The sequence below is a fragment of the Euprymna scolopes genome, chromosome 28 (genome assembly GCF_053919585.1).
Source record: "Euprymna scolopes isolate OS-2025 chromosome 28, ASM5391958v1, whole genome shotgun sequence".
NCBI classification, from domain to species: Eukaryota; Metazoa; Mollusca; class Cephalopoda; order Sepiida; family Sepiolidae; genus Euprymna; species Euprymna scolopes.
Window position 1 is genome coordinate 95,294,658 of NC_136509.1, and position 24,511 is coordinate 95,319,168.

At 31.3% G+C, this 24,511-nt stretch overlaps 1 protein-coding gene and 1 long non-coding RNA gene across 16 annotated transcripts in view; one reads left to right on the plus strand and one right to left on the minus strand.

The window, feature by feature from the left end:
• Positions 1 to 24,511, plus strand: part of LOC145249737 (uncharacterized) — a 1,648,663-nt gene that overhangs the window by 1,532,020 nt on the left and 92,132 nt on the right. For 6 of the 10 annotated variants that reach the window (XM_080111644.1, XM_080111643.1, XM_080111642.1 and 3 more), the window contains 2 exons: positions 14,316 to 14,372; positions 15,590 to 15,739. In XM_080111644.1, the coding sequence (XP_079967770.1) occupies positions 14,316 to 14,372; positions 15,590 to 15,739 (207 nt within the window). The remainder of the gene's footprint in view (positions 1 to 14,315; positions 14,373 to 15,589; positions 15,740 to 24,511) is intronic. The other 4 variants (XM_080111645.1, XM_080111647.1, XM_080111646.1 and 1 more) reach the window with 1 other exon arrangement.
• Positions 1 to 24,511, minus strand: part of LOC145249739 (uncharacterized) — a 295,379-nt gene that overhangs the window by 254,245 nt on the left and 16,623 nt on the right. The window lies entirely within an intron of this gene.

A 24,511-nucleotide genomic window follows, 5' to 3' on the forward strand; every position in this document is an offset into this window, starting at 1 on the left:
GGATCACACATAGAGATATGTTAATCATTGAATGGTGTGAAAACAAAGATTGTTAGACATCCAATACCCAGGATCACACATAGAGATATGTTAATCATTGAATGGTGAGAAAACAAATATTGTTAGACATCCAATATCCAGCATCACACATAGAGATATGTTAATCATTGAATGGTGTGAAAACAAAGATTGTTAGACATCCAATACCCAGGATCACACATAGAGATATGTTAATCATTGAATGGTGAGAAAACAAAGATTGTTAGACATCCAATATCCAGGATCACACATAGAGATATGTTAATCATTGAATGGTGAGAAAACAAAGATTGTTAGACATCCAATACCCAGGATCACACATAGAGATATGTCAATCATTGAATAGTGAGAAAACAAAGATTGTTAGACATCCAATACCCAGGATCACACATAGAGATATGTCAATCATTGAATAGTGACAAAACAAAGATTGTTAGACACCCAATACCCAGGATCACACATAGAGATATGTTAATCATTGAATGGTGAGAAAACAAAGATTGTTAGACATCCAATACCCAGGATCACACATAGAGATATGTCAATCATTGAATAGTGACAAAACAAAGATTGTTAGGCATCCAATACCCAGGATCACACATAGAGATATGTTAATCATTGAATGGTGAGAAAACAAAGATTGTTAGACATCCAACACCCAGGATCACACATACAAATGTGTTAATCATTGAATGGTGCGAAAACAAAGATTCTTAGTCATCCAATACCCAGGATCATACACCGATATGTTTTAGTCATTGAATGATAAGAAACCAAAGTGTGTCAGACATCCAACATCTAGGATTACACATAGAGATATGTAAATCATTGAATGGTGAGAAAACAAAGATTTGCAGATATCCAAGTCCCAGCATCACACATGCAGATATGTTAATCATTGAATGGTGAGAAAACAAAGATTGTCAGACATCCAAGATCCAGGAGCACACATGGATATATGTTAACCATTGAATGGTAAGAAAACAAAGATTGTTTGGCACCCAACACACAGGATCACACATAGAGATATGTTAATCATTGAATGGTGAGAAAACAAAGATTGTCAGACATCCAACACCCAGGAGCACACATGCAGATGTGTTAATCATTGAATGGTGAGAAAACAAAGATTGTAAGACATCCAATACCCAGGATCACACATAGAAATATGTTAATCATTGAATGGTGAGAAAACAAAGATTGTCAGACATCCAATACCCAGGATCACACATAGAGATATGTTAATCATTGAATGGTAAGAAAACAAAGATTGATGGACATTCGGATTGAAACTAGATGGACAAGTCCGCCATAGATTAAAGTTTTTTTTACCAAATATCTTTTTTCTTGAAACTTTTTGAGTTTCATCAATCTATTGATGCTATGTCAATGTTTCCTTTTTCATCAACATGGATAACAAGTGTTTTCTTCTTTCATCAATTAATGATGTAGTGGTGAAAGTATTTCCAATAATGTTATCAATTATTTTTCTTCTCTCAATTCCATCTACATCAGAAACTGAAAGTTCCTAATACAGGATAATTTAATGTTGTACAAAACAAAAAAATAATTTATAACTAATATTTAAGCAGAAAATATTTAAAGGAGAGAAGAAAAGACAATTCATAGAAACAGAATTTTACAGAGTCATTAATGAAATCCTCTTCGATAGGAATACTTAGAGTAAAAAATAATTTGAACTGATACGTTGGACACTTACAAACGTCATGCGAAACTGGTTAGATGGGATTCATACTCGAGTATTGAGAGCAATCTTTGCTTATAACTTGGAAGGATGGATTGACAACCAAGGAACTATGTGTTAAACTAATAAGCATAACATTTGTATTAAAAGTAAGAATATTGAAGCCCATTGGGTAGATGTTGGGGAGTTTTGAAGAACTAGAAGGTGATCATTTGAGAAACAACTCTGGGAAAGAGAAGCAGCGATAGATCAGCAGTGACTTATGTGGACCAGTTGAGAAATGATACATGATTTGCCACTGAAGAATTTGAGGACAATTTTGGATATCTGTGAACAATGGAGAAAATTAGTGATGTACAAGCAAGCTCAAAATAAGAACAATTAAATAAGTAATCTGATTAATTCAATTTGTTTGTTATAAAATAAAACAATCGTTCTTCTAAAGAAAGAGGGGTAGAAATTCATACAGATGAAAACCTTGTGTTGTTAGTGTATTTATTACTTCACTTGGAAGTTTGTTCCAAGGTCCGGGAATTCTGACTGAGAAAGCAACCCTTATTTGATTTAACCAAAATCAGCAGTGAAATAGCGAACAGTATATGCATTGCATGATTTTATGTACAAAGTAATAATTCTATTTATGTTGGGGGAAGTGTAACTAAATACTAACAGTCTTCTGTGGATGTAAATAGAATATAAATGATAAAATTTGTTTAGAATCAACAATTGTAAGGCAAATAAAATTAGTATAAACTTTAGCATTATATATAACATTAATGCTAATATATATATATATATATATATATATATATATATATATATATATATATATATATATATTTGTTTCGTGTTAATTAAAATGAAGCTATTTTTATTTCTGATGCTGCATCATTTAGCTTAACATTTAAACGATTTGAATTTTAAATGTTAAAATAGAATTCTATTTTTTAAATGATAAATATTAAATATTTGGTCTAAACAAAAAAAAGTACATCTTTACAAACAAAAATTTAATTGACAGTTATTTTCTCTTCTTTTCTTTTCTAATGAGTTGCCATTTGTCGGAACACTCGAAAATAAGGATTAATGAGATGGATATTGTGAATTGAATGAATTATATTATGAAAAAATTTAAACTGATGAATGTAAAGAACAAAATTTAAGGATAATGGTATCTAACAAGTGTTTCTTGACATTTGATGTGAACATGACCATTCTGCAGCCTGCAGAGAAGCAGTCTTGTGGTAATGTCTTCCTCAGATGGAAATTTTTGGAAAGAAACTGCTTATAGAAATTCCTTTAGATATTGCACACATAGAATACAGAGGGAAGTTTTTTTTATAATTGTGGTTGAGAGACGAGTTCTTGCTGTGAATGTCTTTAGATGCTATGAAAGAATTATGACTGATCATATTAAAAGTAATACCTTAATTAAGTTTTAGTGCAAAATAATCAATGTGATAATTTTATTAAAAATCCTAAAGGTAATATTTACCTTAATCTATCATACTCCACACTCTGATGGAGAAAATGAATGAAAATATGAAAAGGTAAAAGACGATTGTTAAAACAAACAAATATAAGGATCTGTCCTACTTATTAATTGTACGCGTTTACTTTGTCTTCTACATTGCTTATCTTTATCTGATGAACTAATGGATTTTTCTGGCACTCACATGAAATTACAAATGCATAACTATAATATCTGCATTCCAAACTGATCTTCTGTCTCGATCATATGCCACCTGAACTATGAAATAACTATTACATAATAGAGTCATGCAACCAGCAGGGTGAACAAACTTCTCTTCTGACCCTCACTTAATAGCTTTAGCCTTCTTTCTCCTACTCCTCCTCCTCCTCCTCCACAGACCATGCATCTTCATCATCATCTAATGATTTTACTAACATTCTTACATCCAAAAACTGGCACTTTATCCACCAAAATATAGTTTGTCAATTGCACTTAACTCACTATTGTCCTTTCTCATTAGGTAGTGCAATGAGCTCCGTCAAGCTTTACTTGGACAATGTTACACATTTTGATCTTCATATGCACTTCCCTTTCCTTCCATTTCAAGTATTATTTTTGATTGCCTCCATGCACAATTAAAATGTCCTGCTGCTGCACTGATTCTTCCTCTTATCCACTTTTAGATGAGAAATTGTACCAAAATACAGTTTCAAGTCATGTTGTCACACACTCTCGTTCTGCTATAGTTTTTATAGTTTGGTGGTGGTGTTTCATAATGCCATTCCCACTCACTTTGTACACTATCCTAACATAGCGCCTCACATTCTATCAGCCAAACATGTTTTGCAGATATTGATTAATCACTGGCAGGTACATTTCTCCCTAATAGTGAGCCAGTCTTATCCCATTGTTCCTCACTTGAATCTCTTCTGCTTCATGCACAACTAGTGTCAAGTTTATGGCGTTTCAGTTTCTGACTATGTAACGCATCCCCAGTGACATATATCCATTTTTATATTTGTTTCTAAGCACATAACTACAATCTATGCTCAAATTTCAACTGCTGTAATATTTCCAAATATCACTTAATTACTATTTTTGCGCCACTATTTGTCTGAATACTCTTTGTACTTAAAATTATTCAATTCACCTGAGTAGAATAATGAATCTGTCCTTATGTTACTATCTTCATAGCTCATTACAGTGACAAGTTAACACACTTCAAAACTTCATTCAGTTCTGCCACTTTAACATGGCCATGATTCCTTTCTTTTATAAATTATGCCATTTCTCTATCATAATGCTATTCACTTCTGCACATACTTCTATAACCATATTCTTCATATTGGACAAGACAAATCCCTTCTCTCTCCATAACTGAGGTTTTCTTTCTAAGCCCCTTTCATATTTATTTTTTTTTATCTGATTAAAGCAGATTATACTTCTTCATAATTTACTCTCGGTTCTCCTCTTCAGATAAATCCATACAGTTTTAAGTTATCTTACTAAATCGTAATTTCCCACCTATACAAAACATTTCTTGTTATGTTTCCTTCCAAGCAGTAAGTCACCGCTTTTCCTCTTTTCAATGTCAATCACTTCCCTTCTCTCTCCTAGGGGTTCTGGTGGCTTTGCAATCGGTTTCTTTAACTGCAAATAGACAGACTTTAATTTCAAATCATTCATTGGTTCATTATATATGTAAATTATATCGCTTCCAGTACGATACGACATATGTTCGTTTGATTCCCAAAAGTGTAATATTGGTCTCACTTTTTGTTTTGTCGATTACACTACAGCTATAATAACAAAACTTCAGTCTGAACCTTTTCCTTAAATAGAAAAAGAATGCTTTCCTTTATCCACTTCTGCACTTCCCATTCAAATTTAATTTCTTTTTCTCCCTTTAAAATGCTTCCACATCAGCTATCCTTGTTTCTCAAAAGAGACGTCCCTCAGCTCCAAAAGCACTCCACCATCCAACTATTAATTATTAAAGCCTGCAGAGAAATCTTTGTTTGATCATGAAAGTATTCTCACAATCATTTTAAAATGTATTTCATTTCGTCACAGTTATAGTACAAGAAACACTTTAAACTTCACTTCAGTAACACCTCCAACACACCTGATTACATCCATGCCTATCACAACATCTATGTCAGTAATGATGTTCTCAATAGCTATCACCTTCACCACTCATTGAACTCTACATGTGACTAATTTGACTTTACTTCTTTCCCACTATTCCCTTTAACTCCATGTTGACCAGAACTTTTGCCCCACTTTCCTCAACAAAATCAAGATTTCTAGTGCTATCTCTGAGTTGAAGGAATAACTTGATCCCATGCAGAAATTTTCCTTTGTTTGCTTCCCACACAAAATTCCACAATGTTACTACAACTGCTTGCGACATTCATAGAAAATTATTATATTGAGACTTGATAATTCAAGACAGTCCTTAATTATGTTGTTTGTGACTCTACATATGTGCTGACACATTTTTTCTCCTATATCTGAAGCTAACTTCTGATATTGGCCAGTTTTACTCTGTTGACAGCTGATAAATTTGCTGATTTCTAAATACTGTAAATGGGGTAACTGATGTACAGATATCGAAATGTTTCAGGGAGACCTACCACAAGTCCATTTTTACTATTCTTTTAATCCCTCTCTCATAAATCCTGTGTCCTACCAACCTCCTAATACTATAAGTGTACATAGGTTTCGGTAGCTTCAGGAATGTTGTTCTGTAAAGGCTTCTTTTAGCCTTGTTTGTATCAGCATATCTAGCATCTAGTTATTCTTCTTCACTCCTGTCTAAATAGAAACGCCAGGGCATGTTCTTGAAAAGCAAATAAAAATGGCTAACTACTGTATATTCTGAAAACATTGCAACTAAATTAATCTGTTCTAGTTATACAGCTACATCTATCTCACCTATTCACAAAACATAGTTTGCTTGACATTATTAAAACAATCGTTAAGAATAGTTTGTGGTAAAATATATCTCAAAGGTAGTATTTACCTTAATTTATCAAGTTTCACATTAAGATGGATAAAGTGATCGAAAAGAGGAAAATGAAAATGAGGATTACAATAAACAAATACAATTATATACATTTTTACTTATCATTCGATGATCCTCTTTTTTTGTATTCATTATCATTTATATATTTCTGACGAACAAATAATTTTTCCCTCATTTTCACATGAAATTAAAAATAACTATAATACCTGCTTTCTCTACCCATCTTTAATCAGAACTGCAAACATATTTTTAGTAAAATGAACGCAGACACGCACACACACACACATATATATATATATATATATTCTTTAAAGGTACCACGTTAATAGGAATACTCACACAAGTATATACTGATTTTCAGAAAGTTTTTTTCTTTTATCAAGAGCACCTTGTGTACAATCAGCCCCCAGTGTGTGCATATAAGAATATAACCGTTCATCGAATTATAGTTTGCACAACTTGGGCTTCATCAACGCATAGAAAAAAAAAACAATATTTCAAAAATAGGACATTCCCAGTTAATACAATCGGCACTTATTTTTTATCAACAACATGCATAAAGTTTCAAGCGGGCTTTCTCTGCATTTTTAGATTGAACACACTTGCCTTGCAAAGCAGTAATCACTTAATTACTCGTGTTACTAATAAAAAACAAACTTTCTGAAAATGAGTAAATACTTATGTGTCTATTCCTATTAACGTGGTATCTTTAAAGAAAACATATTTATTGCTCTAGTATCACACAATTGAGCTTTCTAAATGAGAACTTGATGCTATTTATTTATATGTAATCACTACCCCAAGTAATTATATATATATATATATATATATATATATATATATATATATATATATATACATATATATATATATGTGTGTGTGTGTGTGTGTTTTTAATATACTATTATCAATGGTTTAATGCTTTTAGAATCACTCAAACACTATTTAAAATATATTCCGCTGATAACTTTGTTTTTTTCCAGTTTCACATTATGACATCGCATATATTAACTGCTGCTCAATGGAGTATATCTTAGTTTGTTTTTTGTTTTTGTTTTTCAAGAGTTTAACCTATTTGTTCAATTATGTGTATGCGTGTGCAATATTTTTAATTGGACTTTACATTAGCAACAAATTATAAGTTTATATGCTAAATATATATTCAAACTACAAACCAGGAAAAGAATCATATCTAATTAAACTAGTTATTATTCATGTGACTTATTTGTAAATGCTTAATAATTCCTTCGGCTAAAATTATAAATAGCACAGTCCTAACAATAAGAAAAACATCAAAGAAGAATTTTTGTTTCTATTTGGTTTTTAAATTCAGTAAAATTAGAATATTGCGTTTGTGTTTTTTTATAAACTAATCTTATTTGTATCGAGTTAAAATCAGTATTCAACTGAAAAGTAAATGGTAATAATAATAATAGTAAGCATTCTTTACGACACAAGTAAATTATAAGAAAATGAAGGAAAGAAAGCTTAACTGAAAAAGAAAAATCATTGTAATAAGTTATTTACTGTATATCGTTAAAAAAAAGTCTTAAAATTTCAACCAGCGATTGTTTACAACTGCAAGTATTTTAATCATGAAATCTGTATGACGACGACAAAATGCTTTAGTAGGAAAATATTTTTTTTTACTTTAAGTTAATTTGCATATTTACGTCCCTATATAATTAAAAGCAAGTATCTTTCTTTTATTAAGTCTTGTCATTTCTTATCAATCCATTGTTAGTTGAATCGTTTTACTAAAAGAGACATCTACATTGTCTTTGTAAATGTACTATCTTAAAATATATTTCTAAAATAATTTAGAAAGTTTGATTTGATTAGTAGAGGTTTAGGTTTTGACTCTATGTGTTAAAGATTTAGTCATACACTGCCAATAGATTTTATTCTAATCTATCCAGATAATATATCGTTTGGTGAGAAAACCAAAAACATTTTAAATTAAGCATAAATATTAATACACTTAAGTGTTTAACTTGCATAAGAAAGATATTCATTTTTACTTGTTAAAATATAAAAAAATATATATATATTTCATATTACATAGATGCACAGAATCAAAATAAAATGTTTTAAGTAACAAATGTATCACGCTAAAAGCACACATTTTTAAATGAATATCTCTACATATTTCTACTACTATAAATCTATACAAAAAGTGCAGATACCAGTTTGTCTTGGAAGTGTTTGCATTTAATTTAAATCATACAAATTAATGATAAAGTGTACATGTAGTAATATTCGATAGGAAAATTCTTTAACTTTTGCTTCGTTTATTTTATAGAAATTCAAAATATATATATAAAAAAAAATGAGAATATTTTTTATAATATCTGCAGGATAAAATGTACTTAAGCATCTGTTTTTCATTTTCTAAGAAAAACTTATTTTCTAAAACATTCCATTCCTTCTTATGACTGTTTCTAGTCCAAATAGAATTAGAAAATTACTTAACAAATTATCAAAAAGGTGAAAATAAAAAATAACAAATGCTATTATAAAAAATATTTTATATATATATATATATATATATATATATATATATATATATATATATATATATATATAATGGGACACTATAAATATAGGTATCACTAGGTATATAAAATCTCATGTCCAGAGTAATTTGAGATCAGAGGCATTTACTCAGAGGGCAACTGTTATTGCATAGTTAGCGAGCTTGTTTTACATGAACAATTGATTTTTAGGTGATCAAATTCCTTGTGTTTGCCTGTATAGCAGAGAAGGGAGTATTTCAGGCTTTCACTTTAAATAGACTAGTTTCTCTACCAAGTTTAAGAGTTTAATCTGCTCTACTATTTTATTGATATCTAAGTGAAAGTAATTGTAAAGTACCGATCAAACTTGAATGTGATAAATCTCCAGTACATACTGGTAATCATTGCACTTAGATCTCAATACAGAGTATCTAATAAAAGTTTAGAAGATAAATTTTTAGGAATTAAAATATATTTTAGATGAAGTAAAATTCTTTAAAAAAAAGTTCCTCTTTTTTTTAATATATACTCAGTCAGACTATAATTATTTAGAGGAAACTAAGCAAATAATAAATAACAAACCAAACATTTTAATTTTGCTTTGAGGGATGCATTTGTTTGTGCTTTGGGGGAAAATGAGAGCTTTCTAAATGATATATCAAACAAGTTAAAACTGGATCATTAAAAAAAACAAAAGCTTTTCCACTTTTGTTGACTGCAGTTAAATTTAATGAAAGTCTAATGTGCATTATGTTTCTGCTTGTTTTATACGCATCCTTGCAATTTGAAAACTATAATATAGCTTTAAACGTGAATTACCATTATGTCTGCCTTGCTTTAATTTTGAAGACAACAGAAAGTACCTTCTTTTTCAGTAGAAAAATAATTATAAATAAATCTGTAAGAATGTCTATATGAAAATGCCATGTTACATAATTTTTCCAAGAAAAACTCTTGGAAAGATTAATTTCAAATTAGTCTGAAAATATTCATATATTTCTTGGGTTTTTTTTTAATATTTAAAATATAAATTGATTGGATAAATTAAATAAAATCTACTGATTACAAATTATCAATAAACATATAAAAAAAAATAAAAAAACTACTTTGGAAAAATCTTTGAAGTATCAATTACAAACATACGGTACTTAATATTTCACATATTTGGATGATTGCACAAATTAATTGAACAACAAACCCATTATCAGGATCAATGCAATCATTACAATGAAAGCATTTCAGGGTGGGATCTGAGTCAAATAATTATTGTTTCATAATTAGAAAAAATAGGTTTTTATTACGTTTTATAATTAATTTTCAAATAGTTCTACCCACTCATTTTATTCAATTTAAAAGATACTATTAATTGGATGCATTTACAGATAATTGATAATCCGTAACAATGAGTGTTTAGAAATTTAAGTAGTCAAATACCAATCAAATCATAGAAAATTGCCAAAACGATTTTTCTACTTTAATTGTACCATCCATTAGTTTGATATGATAATGTATGTAAAATGGCAAAAGACCTGTAGTTGTACATGAGGCAAATCTCTCTTCTGTGACCTGAATATTACCCTAGAAAAGAATATGGTCTGACACGGCTTGGCACAAGTATAATTACAAAAGTTGCTAGGATGAGGTTAAAGATAACATTGAAATATTTTAAAGTTTTCTGTCTATCATTTTCTTGGATTAGTTGGCTACTAACACTACAAACCAGTTTAACTATTTTATTCATATTTAGGAAGAGAAAAGTATATTTTTGCCAAAGACATTAGAATTACAATAAGACAACTTTTTTCTAAATTTGTACTTCAACTCTCCTATTTCATTTTTCTGCCAATAATCATTATCACATATAAAATACCACTTTTATAAATATGTATTTTACCATAAATCCAATCAAGCCCTTAACCAACATTAGTGTTCCATATATATTTTATTTGTTCTTGAAACATTATTATATCAACCATGAAAGAATGCCCATCAGATTCATCTTTATATTTGAATATGAAGAAATGGAAACGGATATTAATACTTTATAGTTCTATTTCTTCTTTAGATTTCCTATATGTAATTTTATTCTGATATTATTCATGATGCTCTTCAAGTGAAATCGATTGTATCTTCTGACAGTTACAAACTTGTATTTCATACAACCTGTGTTTTCAAAAGAAAAAATATTTCCATATTTATCATATAATAGAACTAGCCAAAGGATAACTGCATTGACTTAAAAAAATTCATTGAACATGGTGTTTAGCAATTTAAATAATCCATTTTCCTAGAGTTAAACGTACTAAAATAGTAATAATTAACTCCCAGGAAAATGTAACATAACAATTTATAATTAAGAAATCATTTAACCTAAATGTTCTTAGTAATAACTGAATTAGTTAACTTATTTTCTAAGTGATCATTAAATTGGTTAATTTAAATTTCCAAAATTATCATTTGAATTGGACATATTTTACCATTTGTCCCAGATCCAAAATATATCTGGAAATCAAAGTCCATAAAGAATAACTTAATATTATGTATTTGCAACAAAAATTCATAGTGCTTTGTTGGATTGCACTTTAACAATAGGAATGCTCTATCTAAATGCTTTTTATATAAAACTATATACGGTTTTTGTTAGATAACCAAAATTAAGTAACACTGAGCCTGGTCAATACTAAAATGAGTAACCATTTGAGAATATTAGGTGCTGCTTGTACTTTCCACTTATCTCCGCATTGTTGTCAGTCATCCTGGACTTCTCCTTACAACTGAAATCAAGCAACATCGACTTAGGAGAGGAGTGATTAGTGGTTGCACAATCCTTGCTTCACAATTTAGTGCATGTCATTTACTCTCCCTCCAGGATGATCAAATTCATTACAATGGATGTGCATCCATCCATAAACAGTACAAAATGAAAAACAATCTCTAAATATTAATCCAGAAAGAAACATGTTATTGTATTGAAATATTTTTTTTTTGCAAATTATAGATTTTATACAGAATCAAATTTGAACAGATAAAAGATTTTTTAAGGTAATTCAATGTGTCTTTAATTTTGAACTTTGAAGGTAGATGAATTGAACTTGATCGAAAATCAAGTTTTCTTTTTTGTTATTAAAAAATATATTTCTTGTCTGAATTCAAAAAGTATCCTTGAGTATATTCTAAAAATGAAGACTTCATAAATAAGGGTTCCATTTAGTTGGCAAAGGAGAATAAGCCTGCTTCTTAAAAAACGTGCCACATGTCTTCATGAAGTGTGCTACCTGACACCTGGATAATTCAATGAATCAAACTCACTTACTGTGCAAATGGCCGAGAGCACAGCATATTCTCCAAGGAAAAGAATGCATATTCTGGGGCCAAATTGCTAATAAGATGTCTTTTAGAAAAGTGACAGCGACAGTTACATATCCAAGGCAATGGTTTAAGTTTTAGAAAATGACACCCAGTCTGTAATTAAATTGGGACAAAAATGGTAATATTTAATGCTATTAAGAAAATGCTCCTAATCTTTAACAATTATTAAAAGAAATCATTTCATTCACCAATTACCATGGCAAAAAACACACTACCTGAGGTTTTGTCATTCAATCTCCTCATCCTAGCATTCACAAGTAACATTAATTGGAACAAATATATAGAATACATTGCCAAGGCTGCTGCAAGGAAGGTGGGTTCCCTCTACCATGCTAGAAAACTTCTCTTACCTGCCAGTATCATATATTTCTACAAAACCACTATTTGCCTACGCATGGAGTATTGTTATCAGATCTGGGCTGGTGCACTAACCACTAGTGGTTAAGGTTCAATAAATAACCTCTAATCTAATAGATCCCATACTATCTACCACACTCCAACCTCTGTCCTATCATCACAATTTTGTATCCCTGTACTTTTGCAAGTACTTTAATAGAATGTGCTCTGACGTACTTGCTGCACTGGTACCTCCTCCTCACCAACATAAATACTCCCGACCGACCTGACAATCAGCAAAATCCCACTCTTTCACTGTAGAGGTTCTCAGATGCTGGAACACTTTCTACTTCAATAACCTTTTCTCAAACTGCTATTATTTGCAATTATCTTCCTGCTCCCTTGACTGTATTAATATGCAGAAATTTCAACTCCCTACTTAGAATGGCTTAGTATATGTGACCCTCAATACACAGTAGTCCCTTATGTCTCAGTGGTAACATGTTTTGTTTAGGGTAAATTACAGTAAGAAAAAAGTGTTCATGTATGCATTTTATTTCGTTTCAAAATTCAAGAATACATTTTTGTTCAATTACTCATTAAAAAATACGATACTGACAATAATGCTTCATAAAGTATTTCATATATATCTGAATTTTTTAGATGAGGACTGATTATTTGTATTATTTATATTCTTCAGACATCTTTTCTCATCTTCAGCATTATTTTCAAAACGTTTCAGTTGAGATATATATATATATATATATATATATATATATATATATATATATATATATATATATATACCATACTTTGGGGTAATTGTACCAAATCCGGGGGGTAATTGTGCCAACTAAAAAGTGCTCTTTATGTGTGTGGTTGCCAGAAGAGCACTTTTAGCTAGTTGGCCCAATTACTCTGGACTTGGTGCAATTACCCCAAAGTACGGTATATATATAGTAATAATATTTAGTAATAAATAATAATATATAATGTATAAGTAGGAAGATTGTACATCTAGGAACAAAAATAGGTTTAAGGCTCCTAAAATTCATACTAGAATTGTCTGTAAGGGCCCATGGCATAGTGGATAAATACTTTGTAAATTTCAGTTGTAAAATTACTCTATTCTGGAGTTTGAAGATTCAATCAATGCAGATGACACTTAAATACAATTGCAAATTACTTGGAACTTTTACCCAGTCATGGTTGATGCAATTAATAAAGGGTTCCATTCGAAATTCTGTTCAGATTCTCAAGTTCAACAAAAGGATTCTCAAGTTTGACAAGATACACTTAAAAAAGGTCGTAGGTTATACCGACTGAAACGTTGTGAAAATAACACTCAAAATGAAAACAGTAGTCCAAATAATACTACTACTAATACAAAGTACTTCATATTTTTTGAAGAAATTTGAAAGAACTACATTTTACCTAAATTCAAAGCAGAAAATCATTAAGCTTTATATGTCAGAATAAGAATTTATAATTTATCACTATAAGTGAAGTTTATAAATGAATTATGGGTGGAATTACTCGATATTATACTGATCCTTAATTAAATATGATAAAGTTTTGCTAATCTAGTGGGTAGAACTATCCCCATCCAAGCTGTCAAATTACATTTTTGTAAGCCTTTCTTTACATTCCCCAAAACTGATGAGTATGATATTCTATGAAATAATATTTAAATTTTTGGAAAACTTTCTAAACATTAATTCAAATAAAGATAATTTTTTATCTAAAACTTCATAATTCTAATAATGTTTACATGTGAATGAAAACAGAATAAAAATTGCTTGTAGCTAGTTTTAGCAGTTGTTTAGATGTTTTGATTGTTATTGACAGCTTGCAAACATTTGCCAGAAGAACAACAGCAACAGCAACAATCAAAGAAAAAAAAAAGTAAGATCATCAAATGAGAAAAAATGAGGAATTGTAGAATAGACTTTTCAATTCTTTGCCATTCAAAATATTTCATTTTCTTACATTCAAATATTATAAATCAATTTAAATTTATTTTAAAGCAGTCACGTGATATAATTGATAAATTTGACAGATTTGTTATATAAAAATTAAAAAAAAACTTACAATAAGATTACATTTGAAATTAATTGTATCTATTTTTCCTCATCTTTTCCTTCCACTATACATTTAAATATTCTATTATTACAATCTCAATTTGCTTCTACTTCTTTTTGGCTTGTGCCACTTTTTCTTTCTAAAATACTTTCTTCTCCGTTTGCACTTAAATCACACAAAGTTCTCTTCAATGTTATCTTTTTTTATTAATATAACAATGAAGAAGTATATAAACACAAGTCTTGAGAAATTATTTTCATTTTTACTTTCCGTCTTTAAAAGATTTCTTTTCTTTTTTCTTTCTTTTGTCTTCTGTCCTCATTTTATTTAAGGTTTGCATTTTACCAAGGATATTTTTTCTAATGCACGAATCACAATTTTCTTCCACCTTGTTTGAAATAATTTTTAAGATATTCAATAAATTGATTAAATTTAGTATCTAAATTGAAAAAATCTTAATTTCTAATGGACATATACTTTTCCCCACCCACACAAAAATGCACCCTATATATTTTTACTGCTTATTTTATTCTCACAATTATTTTTCATAAGCATTTTTAAAAAATAAATGATAATAGAAAAACTGCGGAAGTTTCAAATGAATGAATACATCAAATAATTAATGACCAGCTAATCATCATTGACTGACTCGAATACATTAGAGTAATAATCATAAACCTGCAATTAAAATGTAAAAAAAGACAAAACGGTCAAAATAAAAACACATCTAAATGTTCTTCCTTGCAGATAATACACTTATTATGATGCATAGACGACGTACCAGTGGTTTTTCTTTTTCCATTGTTTTTTTTTTTTTTCCTTTTGTTTTATTTCCTTTATTTTTATTCTACACTCAGTGTATGGATTGCATGAGTCTATTTTGGAGGGTCATATTTCCAGCATGTGTTTCATTATGTGATTGCTCCACTTTTTTTTACATTTGCTGTGGTAGCTTTTCTGGCAAATGTGTTTTCATTTTAGACACTGACAATAAATACTATTTAAAAACTTGTTTAAATAGCTTTCTCATCTCATTTCAGTTCTTAGCACTGGCTGGCAAGTTTATGCGAATTTTCAACTTAATATGCTTAATGTTCCTGCTCGGCCACTGGAACGGTTGTCTGCAGTTCCTCGTGCCCATGTTGCAAGATTTCCCCCCAGATTGTTGGGTGTCCATTGAAGAATTGCAGGTCAGGTAAATTTTTAACAAAAGTCCACAATGATAAATAATATTAACCTATTTATTACGTTTGCAGCTCCATATTTTTGTTTAGTTTTTCTTAACATGGTCTTTCTTTCTTTTGAAGAAAATAATTTTAACAAAGAACTATGTTTTTGTTGCTTTAAAAGAAATGAGAAAATGTATGTCATGAATGAAGAAAATTGATGCATTCAAATAATCCTTCAGAAACAATCATGATTGCTTTGAAGTTATTTTTGTTAATCACCATAACAATAGAAAAAATAACTATATCATATTATTTGGATTTTTTCCACTACTGTTCATCTTCAGTGTTTTTTCACAAATTTCAGTCAATGTAACCTTCGACCTTCTTCAGGTGTATCTTGTCAAACTTATGAATCTGCAAGGAATTTCAAAAAGAACTCTTTATTTATTTAATCTACGAGAATAGCATTCTCTCGTTTCGTCAGCCATGACTGGATAGAAGTCCAATTATATTTTGAGTGTCGCCAGCATTGAGGATTGAATCTTCAACTTCTAGAGGAATATAACGTTTACAACTGAATTTTACCAAGTACGTTATCCACTACACTATGGGTCCTTGTGAGCGACACTCAAAATACAATTTCAAATTACTTAGGACTTCTATTCAGCCATGGCTAACCAAATGAAAGCATGTTACTCCCAATGATTAAATAAAAGGTTCAGTTCGAAATTTCACGCAGATTCCCTGGTTCTGCAGAAAGATTCCCGAGTTTGACAAGATATAACTGAAAAAGGTTGGCAGTTACATCAGCCGAAATGTTGTGAAAATAACAATCAAGATGAGAACAGTAATCTGAAAACTCCAAATAATATGAATAATCAATCCTCATCTAAAAAATTCAGAACCGTAAGTTATTTTTTGTTAATCGTCATAACAATAAAAACATAACTATATTATTTTTCAATTAATGTATTTGTTATTTTTTTTTCATTTAGATTTGGAATTCAAATGTACAAAAACGTAACTATTTAGATGTTCAATATTTTACTGTACAAAATAAAAAAAATAACAATAAATAGGTATAAGTATGCTTATATTGCTGATTTATGTATTATTTGAATTTCAAAATCAAATTCAGACTTAGGTTTTGCTTGGATTTGGTCAGGTTTGCAGCATATCGACTTAAATGGGTTATTGATGCTGACCGGAAGTAAAAAATACAGTAATCATTCTTATCATTTTGTTTAGTAAAATGATCTGATTTTGTTAGCATTCTTTGTAGTGGAATATTTTGTGGAAGGCAGGTTGAGTATTTATATTTTTTGCACAATCTTAATTCCTTTAGGAATCCAAAATTGCTCTTCAAATTGACCTGCTCAAAAGATTCCTTGATGTCATCTGCCTGGTAATGGGTTTCATTGATGTCGACACATTTCACCAATATATGTTCCACTATCAATGGAGCACAACAACTAACACAGCATGAAGGCGCTTTTTCTTTAAGCAAAGATGAGTGTATTAAGTATGTGCAAAGTAAGGCCAGATTTACATCTTCCTTTTTCACTCTCTTTAGTCGTTGCTTGTTTTTTTTTTGGGGGGGGGATGGTGTTTGGGGGGGGGTCAGTTTATTGCAGATATTCCAAAGAGTTTATGATTTATTTGTTGATTTTAAGTCTATATATAGAATTTTAATGTCTATTTTTATATTGTGTCACAAATTTTTGCAACTCTATCAAATGTTTGTTTCCATGAATGCCAGTATGGTTCGATATCCAATAGAAGATGATTGTTTTTATGTTGCAGAGGTTGTTGCAAGTTGAATAATTAGTGAATTATTCATATTTTATTTTTTAGTGCTTCAGATGAAAAGCTTGAATCTATAAAGACCAAGAAATAGCTTGATCAGTCCAATACAAAATCAGTAGCTATTTTTTTCACAATGCAAATTGATGCAGCCTTTGGCAGTTTCTCTGTGTGTTCATTACTGCTATGGATGACTACACTTACTGTATCATGCAACAGAAAGTGATGAATAAATACAGCTTGTTTCTACCTCCACCTTACTCAACATAACCTGTATGAGCTATGCCTTCTGTATAGGTATTGTAGCTGGAATTTATGTTTAGAAATTCATCATGAAATATAATTGGGTTTGTTTGTTTTGTGTTTTTTCTTTCTAGAATTTTTGCTTAAAAGATATTATAAATTATTATGATCAACTTCTCATTTTTTTTTTCAAATACTTTTTGTGTTACCTTCTCTACAATTAAGGTGGATGTGACCTGTGTTGAAAAGTTAATGAACACATTTTTCTTTTTTTTTTTTAATTATAATGAATGTGCTCCATTTTTAAGCACTGCCAAAACAATATCCAAATGAATCCTGCGTGCACTAGTTTATCCATGCAACAGAAAGTGATAAATGAGTACAGCTTGTTCAACCTTATGGGTCATATGCAAATACAACAAATACTTTAACCCAACTCTAAACCTAACCTTATTTGGCATTTTCGCAGGACCAGAAATGTGAAAAATGTTCTGATTTGTTTCAATTTTAATTCTGATCTAAAAAGAAATCTGTTCGACTCACAGGGTCTTTCCAAATAAATCCATCAATGACTTTGATATAATCTGCCATTTTCTTCGGTTGCTGCTGATACTCTCATACCCACTAATATGGGCTACGTTACATCAAAACTGAAATCAAAACTTTGAGATCTTCAGTTTGACGTTTTACCAACTAAATAAAGCTTACAACATTACCTTAACAAAATAATTATAGATTTATGATTTGTGTCAAAACATGAATTCAAATAATAATAAAAATAAGTATATGGATAAACATCAGTTGCGTCGGAAATTATTTTAATTGTCCAAAACTATTTTGCTTTAATTATATATTGGCATTAAAAACAATTTATTATTTAATATATATATACTAAACTTTCATGTTCATAATTTTTTTTAAATTTCAAAATAATTTAAAAGTTATTGAATTGTCTTTTTAAAAGAAAATATAAAAAAAAATCTTTCTCATTACAGCTTTTAAAATATCTTTTAAGTTATAGAAAATGATACAACTCTGTAGAAATAGGAGCAAATCAGAAGCATCTTCAACTGAGTATTTGCAGCAAACGGTGTTGGGTCAGAATCAGTTTTTGATATTGAACCTCATCTGTAATCTCATTTCTGGTGAGAGTTTCATTTTACTAAATTTATTAATTTATTTATTGCATTGTTAGGTGAAAGTACAGACTAGTTAACAAAGCCCCTCTGCATGTTAAGAATAGCTTTTTAAGTAATTACATCATTATTTCAGCAGTATCAACAAACTGCAGAAGATTATTTAGAAAGCCTTTCACATTTAAGTCGGGTAATTTTTAACTATTTCTTATCCGTTTGACGATAGCTTAAATGGTAATGACTAAGGCTGAAACACTAAATGTTTCGGTTTCGATTCTAGCTGCTAGCATCCAAGTCAATTTTTTTTTTTAACTTTTGAAATCACTACTATGTATTGGTTATAATATAATAATCAATAGGAAATCTGCATATTTCAGCATATTTTATGAACGCCGGGCGCCCTGCTAGTGTGTATGTGTGTATATATATATACATATATATATATATATATATATATATATATATATATCAGGTCATGTCATATGCTACTGGTACCATGTAACCCAGTACTACCTGCCTCATGGTCGGGTCACCGGCGACTAAACTGGTTCCCCCACCAGACTTGTTTGGTGAGGAGGGCGGCTAGTCTCCCTGAAGGATTAAAAACAAGACCTTCCAAAGGGCGAATGAACTCTTTTTCTGGGTCAACGGCCAACTAGCACCGTGTATATTTGTGTGTGTGGTATATGTGTATTGGGGTGGAGAGGGCTCTCGTAAGCCGTGGTGAAGGCAACCTTTCTAGGAGAAGCAAATCTCTGATTTAAAAAACCATAAAGCAGGAGACCAGTACCCGCATTAAGCTGGTCTGCAGTTTAATTTGTTGCTGGCTATCTTGCTCTTGCTTGTTGCTGGATCTCAACATTTTGAACCGAGAGAGAGACTAAGCTGTCGTACAAAGCTAAGACTCTGTAACATCGTCTTTGTATAGATACTCCCTCAGCATTTGGGCTCATGGATTTTAAATGTCTGAGGGAGTGGCACTCGTCTGACAAGACGTTGCAATCATCATCATATATATATATAGATATATATATATGATGATTGCAACGTCTTGTCAGACGAGTGCCACTCCCTCAGGCACTTAATGTCCCATGAGCCCAAAAATGACTTCCATCGCCACAGGAACATTTTAATAGACAAATGCCTGAGGGAGTATCTATACACAGATGATGTTACAGAGTCTTCGCTTTGTACGACAGCTATGTCTCTCTCTCGGTTCAAAATGTTGAGATCCAGCAACAAGCAAGAACAAGATAGCCAGCAATAAGTTAAACTGCAGACCAGCTTAATGCGGGTACTGGTCTTCCGCTTTAGGTTTTTTTTAAATCAGAGATTTGCTTCTCCTAGAAAGGTTGCCTTCAGAACGCCTTACGGGAGCCCTCTTCACCCCAACACACACATACATACACACAAACACACACGGTGCTTGATGCCGTTGACCCCGAAAAAGGGTTCATTCGCCCTTTGGAAGCTCTTATTTTTAATCCTTCAGGGAGACTAGCCACCCTCCTCACCAAACAAGTCTGGTGGAGGAACCAGTTTAGTCGCCGGTGACCCGACCATGAGGCAGGTAGTACTGGGTTACATGGTACCAGTAGCATATGACATGACCTGACATATATATATATATATATATATATATATATATATATATATATATATATATACACACACACACACACATACATACATACTCCTATAAATTTGGGGTCTCTTTTGTGTACAGATATTGATATTAAAAACCCTTTTTCTATTTATTTAAAAAAAAATACAACTTTCTTATATATGGGTCATGGAATTGCATTCATCTGCAAAGGATTTAGTTAATTTGCATATTTTAATTTATTCTCTATTAGTTTTTTCGGTTTTCTTATAGAATGATCAATTTTAGTTCACTATTACGTGTAATTATATTCATGCAGATATTCTACATGGTTTATATTTGCATAATATTTACGTAAAAAGGTTATGGAAACACAAACCTTTTTCTATATATATTTACTAGCAGTTCAGCCCGGCTTTGCTCAGGCCATATGTACTGTTCATAACTTGCTCTATGTGTGAATACACTTTATGTAAGATTTCCAATGTTTAGATCAAAATTTGTCTGAGTAATTTTGTCTTTTTTTAATTTTGACCCCAAGTTTCACCCCTTAACATTTATTATTTTGGTCTTAAATCAAAATACAAAGTTTTACCCATGTCCAAGTTATCTACATCTAAAATTTCAAGTTTTTACACCCAAAATTAGTGGAGGGATTTGGTAGAATCTGCAAAGGTCAATTCTTTTTACTTTGACCTTTTGGCAGCCAAATGTTCCCCCCAAAACTGATTAAAATGTTTGCTGCATGTCTGAATACACGTTATGTATAAATTTCAAGTGTTTAGATCCAAAATTGGTTGAGTAGTATGCTAAACACCGCAAAGGTCAACTCTTTTGAACTTTGACCCCTTAGCAGCTCAAATTTTTACCCAAACTGATTAAAAAGTTTGCCCTATCACTGAATACTCTTTACATAAAATTTCAAATGTTTAGACCAGAAATTGGCTGAGTAATTTGGTAGAAACCGTAGAGGTAAAAAATAAAAAAAAATTTTAACTTTGACCTCTTAACATTTATTTTTGGGGGGCTCAAATCAAATTAAAAAGTTTGATTCATATCCAAGTAACCTACATTCAAAATTTCAAGTGTTTAGATCCAAAATTGGTGGAGGAGTCTCATAGAGTTTTCAAAGGTTAAATCGTCGAACTTTGATCCTGTGACAGCCAAATTTCTGGCCAAAAGCCGATTAAAAAGATTTTCCCAAATCTCAATACTCCTTATGTCAAATTTTGAGTCTGTAGACCGAAAATTGACAGAGTTATTTGGTAGGGAAATGTACACAGACACGCACACACACACAGACATTTTCACTTTTATAGATATATAGATGTATGCGTATGTATATTTGTTTAAAAAAATTTGCCTACCAAACTCCTCTATCAGTTTTTGGTCTACAGACATGAAACTTAATACATAGGGTATTTGAACCCATGCGAAACTTTATATTTGTGTTTTAACCAGAGAAAATCGGTGCAAAAGTGTCAAAATTAAAAAATGGAATTTGCCAGGTAAAGGTCGAACGACACCATTATTAATATGCATGCCTAACATAATAGCTATTAGTTCATGTTTTAATTCTTAGCCTTGCGGCAAACATGTCTTCATAGATCAGACATTAACGTCAAAGGAAATAGTAAATTGTAAGCTAAACGTTTTGGTTTCGGTTCTTGGTGGTGGCACACGGGTCATTTTTTTTTTTAACTTTTTAAATCATTATTTTTTATTGGGTCTAGTATAATATAATAATAAATACGAATTTTTTAATTTTTTTAATGCGTTAATTAAAATAGCATATTTTACGATCAGGCAATACTGGGCTGCCTGCTAGTATATATATATAACAAATACTTACCCAACGGCTCATGGGTTATGTAAACTCATTCAATAATAAAAACATTTCAATGCATTTTATTATTTTATACCATGAGTTTTTTTGCAATTAACAAAATAAAACAAAAACTACTGCCCTCACACTTTTTCACAATGAGGATAAAATATATAGCTGCAAAATAAAAATTAAAAAAAAAAATCCTTGCCACATTTTTAATTATTTTTCTGGTGCTTCTACACTATTGGAACGAGATTTTGTAGTTGATAAATGGAAACAATGGTTTCAACTGATTCTTTTTTTTTTTTTTTGTCAATTCTTATAAGTTACAATGGTACCTTCCAAATTATGCAGTCGAAATGACCTGAATATTACTGAATTATTAAAAAGAGAACAACTTTAATCGTGGTAGCAGATGAAAAATTGCCGTCATCTTGTTTAAATCGAAACGGAAAATTACCTCTCTTTTTAAACTCTCTTGTGTCTTACGATCGTTTTTATCAAATTCTATTTTTTATTTTCTTTGATAAATAATTTTCTACCTTATCGATTTTCTCAAATGTTTAACATAATCATTTTAAAAATACGAGAAAAACGTAGATACCATTGTTTTCATGTGAAATTCAGTTTTACGATTTCGGAAATTTCGTCCCAATAGTGTAAAAGCGCCATTTTTTCTCTGGTCTTTAAGTTAGGATTTTCCCTATTTACAATGCCTCCCCACGGGACAGAGTTATACACCAGGGTCGTTTTTTAACGTGGAGAAAAGGTACAAAAATAAAATATTGTCTCAGTTGTGAACGATTTCTCCTCCACTGAAAGAGAATGAGAAATGGAAGTGCCGCATCTGAAGAACAGATACTACACTTTGATCTTGTTTATATAGTTTATTTCCGTAATGAAAAAATTTTACAATTAAATAATGAGAAATTCAAAAAATAAAAGCAAAAAATTAACATTTGTAAACAAACTTAGGCACAAGGCCATACAAGAAGTGGGATGGGGAGTGTTGCAGGGTCTGTGTTACTAAAGTGAAAATGGAGTCTTTGGCGACTTTACTCTTGACTGGCAACATTTACCACAATACCTCATTCACTCTGTGGACTCTAAACTAACTAATGAAAACCCCAGCGGTTTTGCAAAAAAGAATATATTTACAATTTCTCTGTGTGTGTGTGTGTGTGAATTTTTTTTTTATTAAAATGAATATATTTACAATTTCTGTGTGTGTGTGTGTGAATTTTTTATTATTATTAAAATGTGTGTGTGTGTGTGTGTGTGCGTGTGAAAAAAGTTCAATTCATTGGAAAATAAAAAGTTCTTGAATTTGGAAGAGAAACAGTTCGTGTTGGGGAGTGGGGAATCTAGAAAAAATATACAAAAATAAAATTGCCTAGTGCATTGTTAGTAAGGTCCCTCCCTGAGCTAATCTAGAAATTGGTAAAAATAAAAAAGGAGAAGATGGGGGGGGGGGGGTAGTCGGCTACCTTCGAGTAGGGATTGACCAGGGGGTGATAAAACAAAAAGATAGGGGGGGGGGGGTAGTGGTAGGATAGCCTCGGAAGGTTCGCTAGTGTCAAAAAACAAACAATCGGGGGACAGGATCTCATTTGTACCACCAGTCAAGAGTCTCTTTACTATTTATTTGTCTAACCTAGCGGAATGGGCTCTGTAGGACCCAGTAGTAACACAAATTCAAACTTGGCACCTCGTCGGATGCACAAGCTAGCGTCATGCACCCACCTCTTGTCAAAGGCCACTCGAGGCAACCTCTTCCAATCGCATCTGATCTTTACTTTAAGCAGCCAACCGCAGATCCACCGACTTATTGAGATTGAAGACGGCCCCCATAACTTCTTTGTATCGAGCGAGCGCCTTGGTGACCGCTTGAATGTCTGTGGGGCAAAACACGAACACGATGACCTCATCGGCAAACGCGGAAACCCTGGCTCGTGTGCCTCCAGGGAGAGCTATCCCGCGCAGGACTGGTGTAGTCGCCTCGTCCCTTAACTTGTGAAGGAGGGGTTCCAACGCCAGGATGTACAAGAGAGGCGACAGCGGACAACCCTGTCGCACCGACTGGGAGACGGCGAAAGACTCCGACACTTACCGTTGATCTGCACCACTACCGTCGGCCTGTCATACAGTACAGAGATCCACTTGCAGAAGTCTGGATTAAA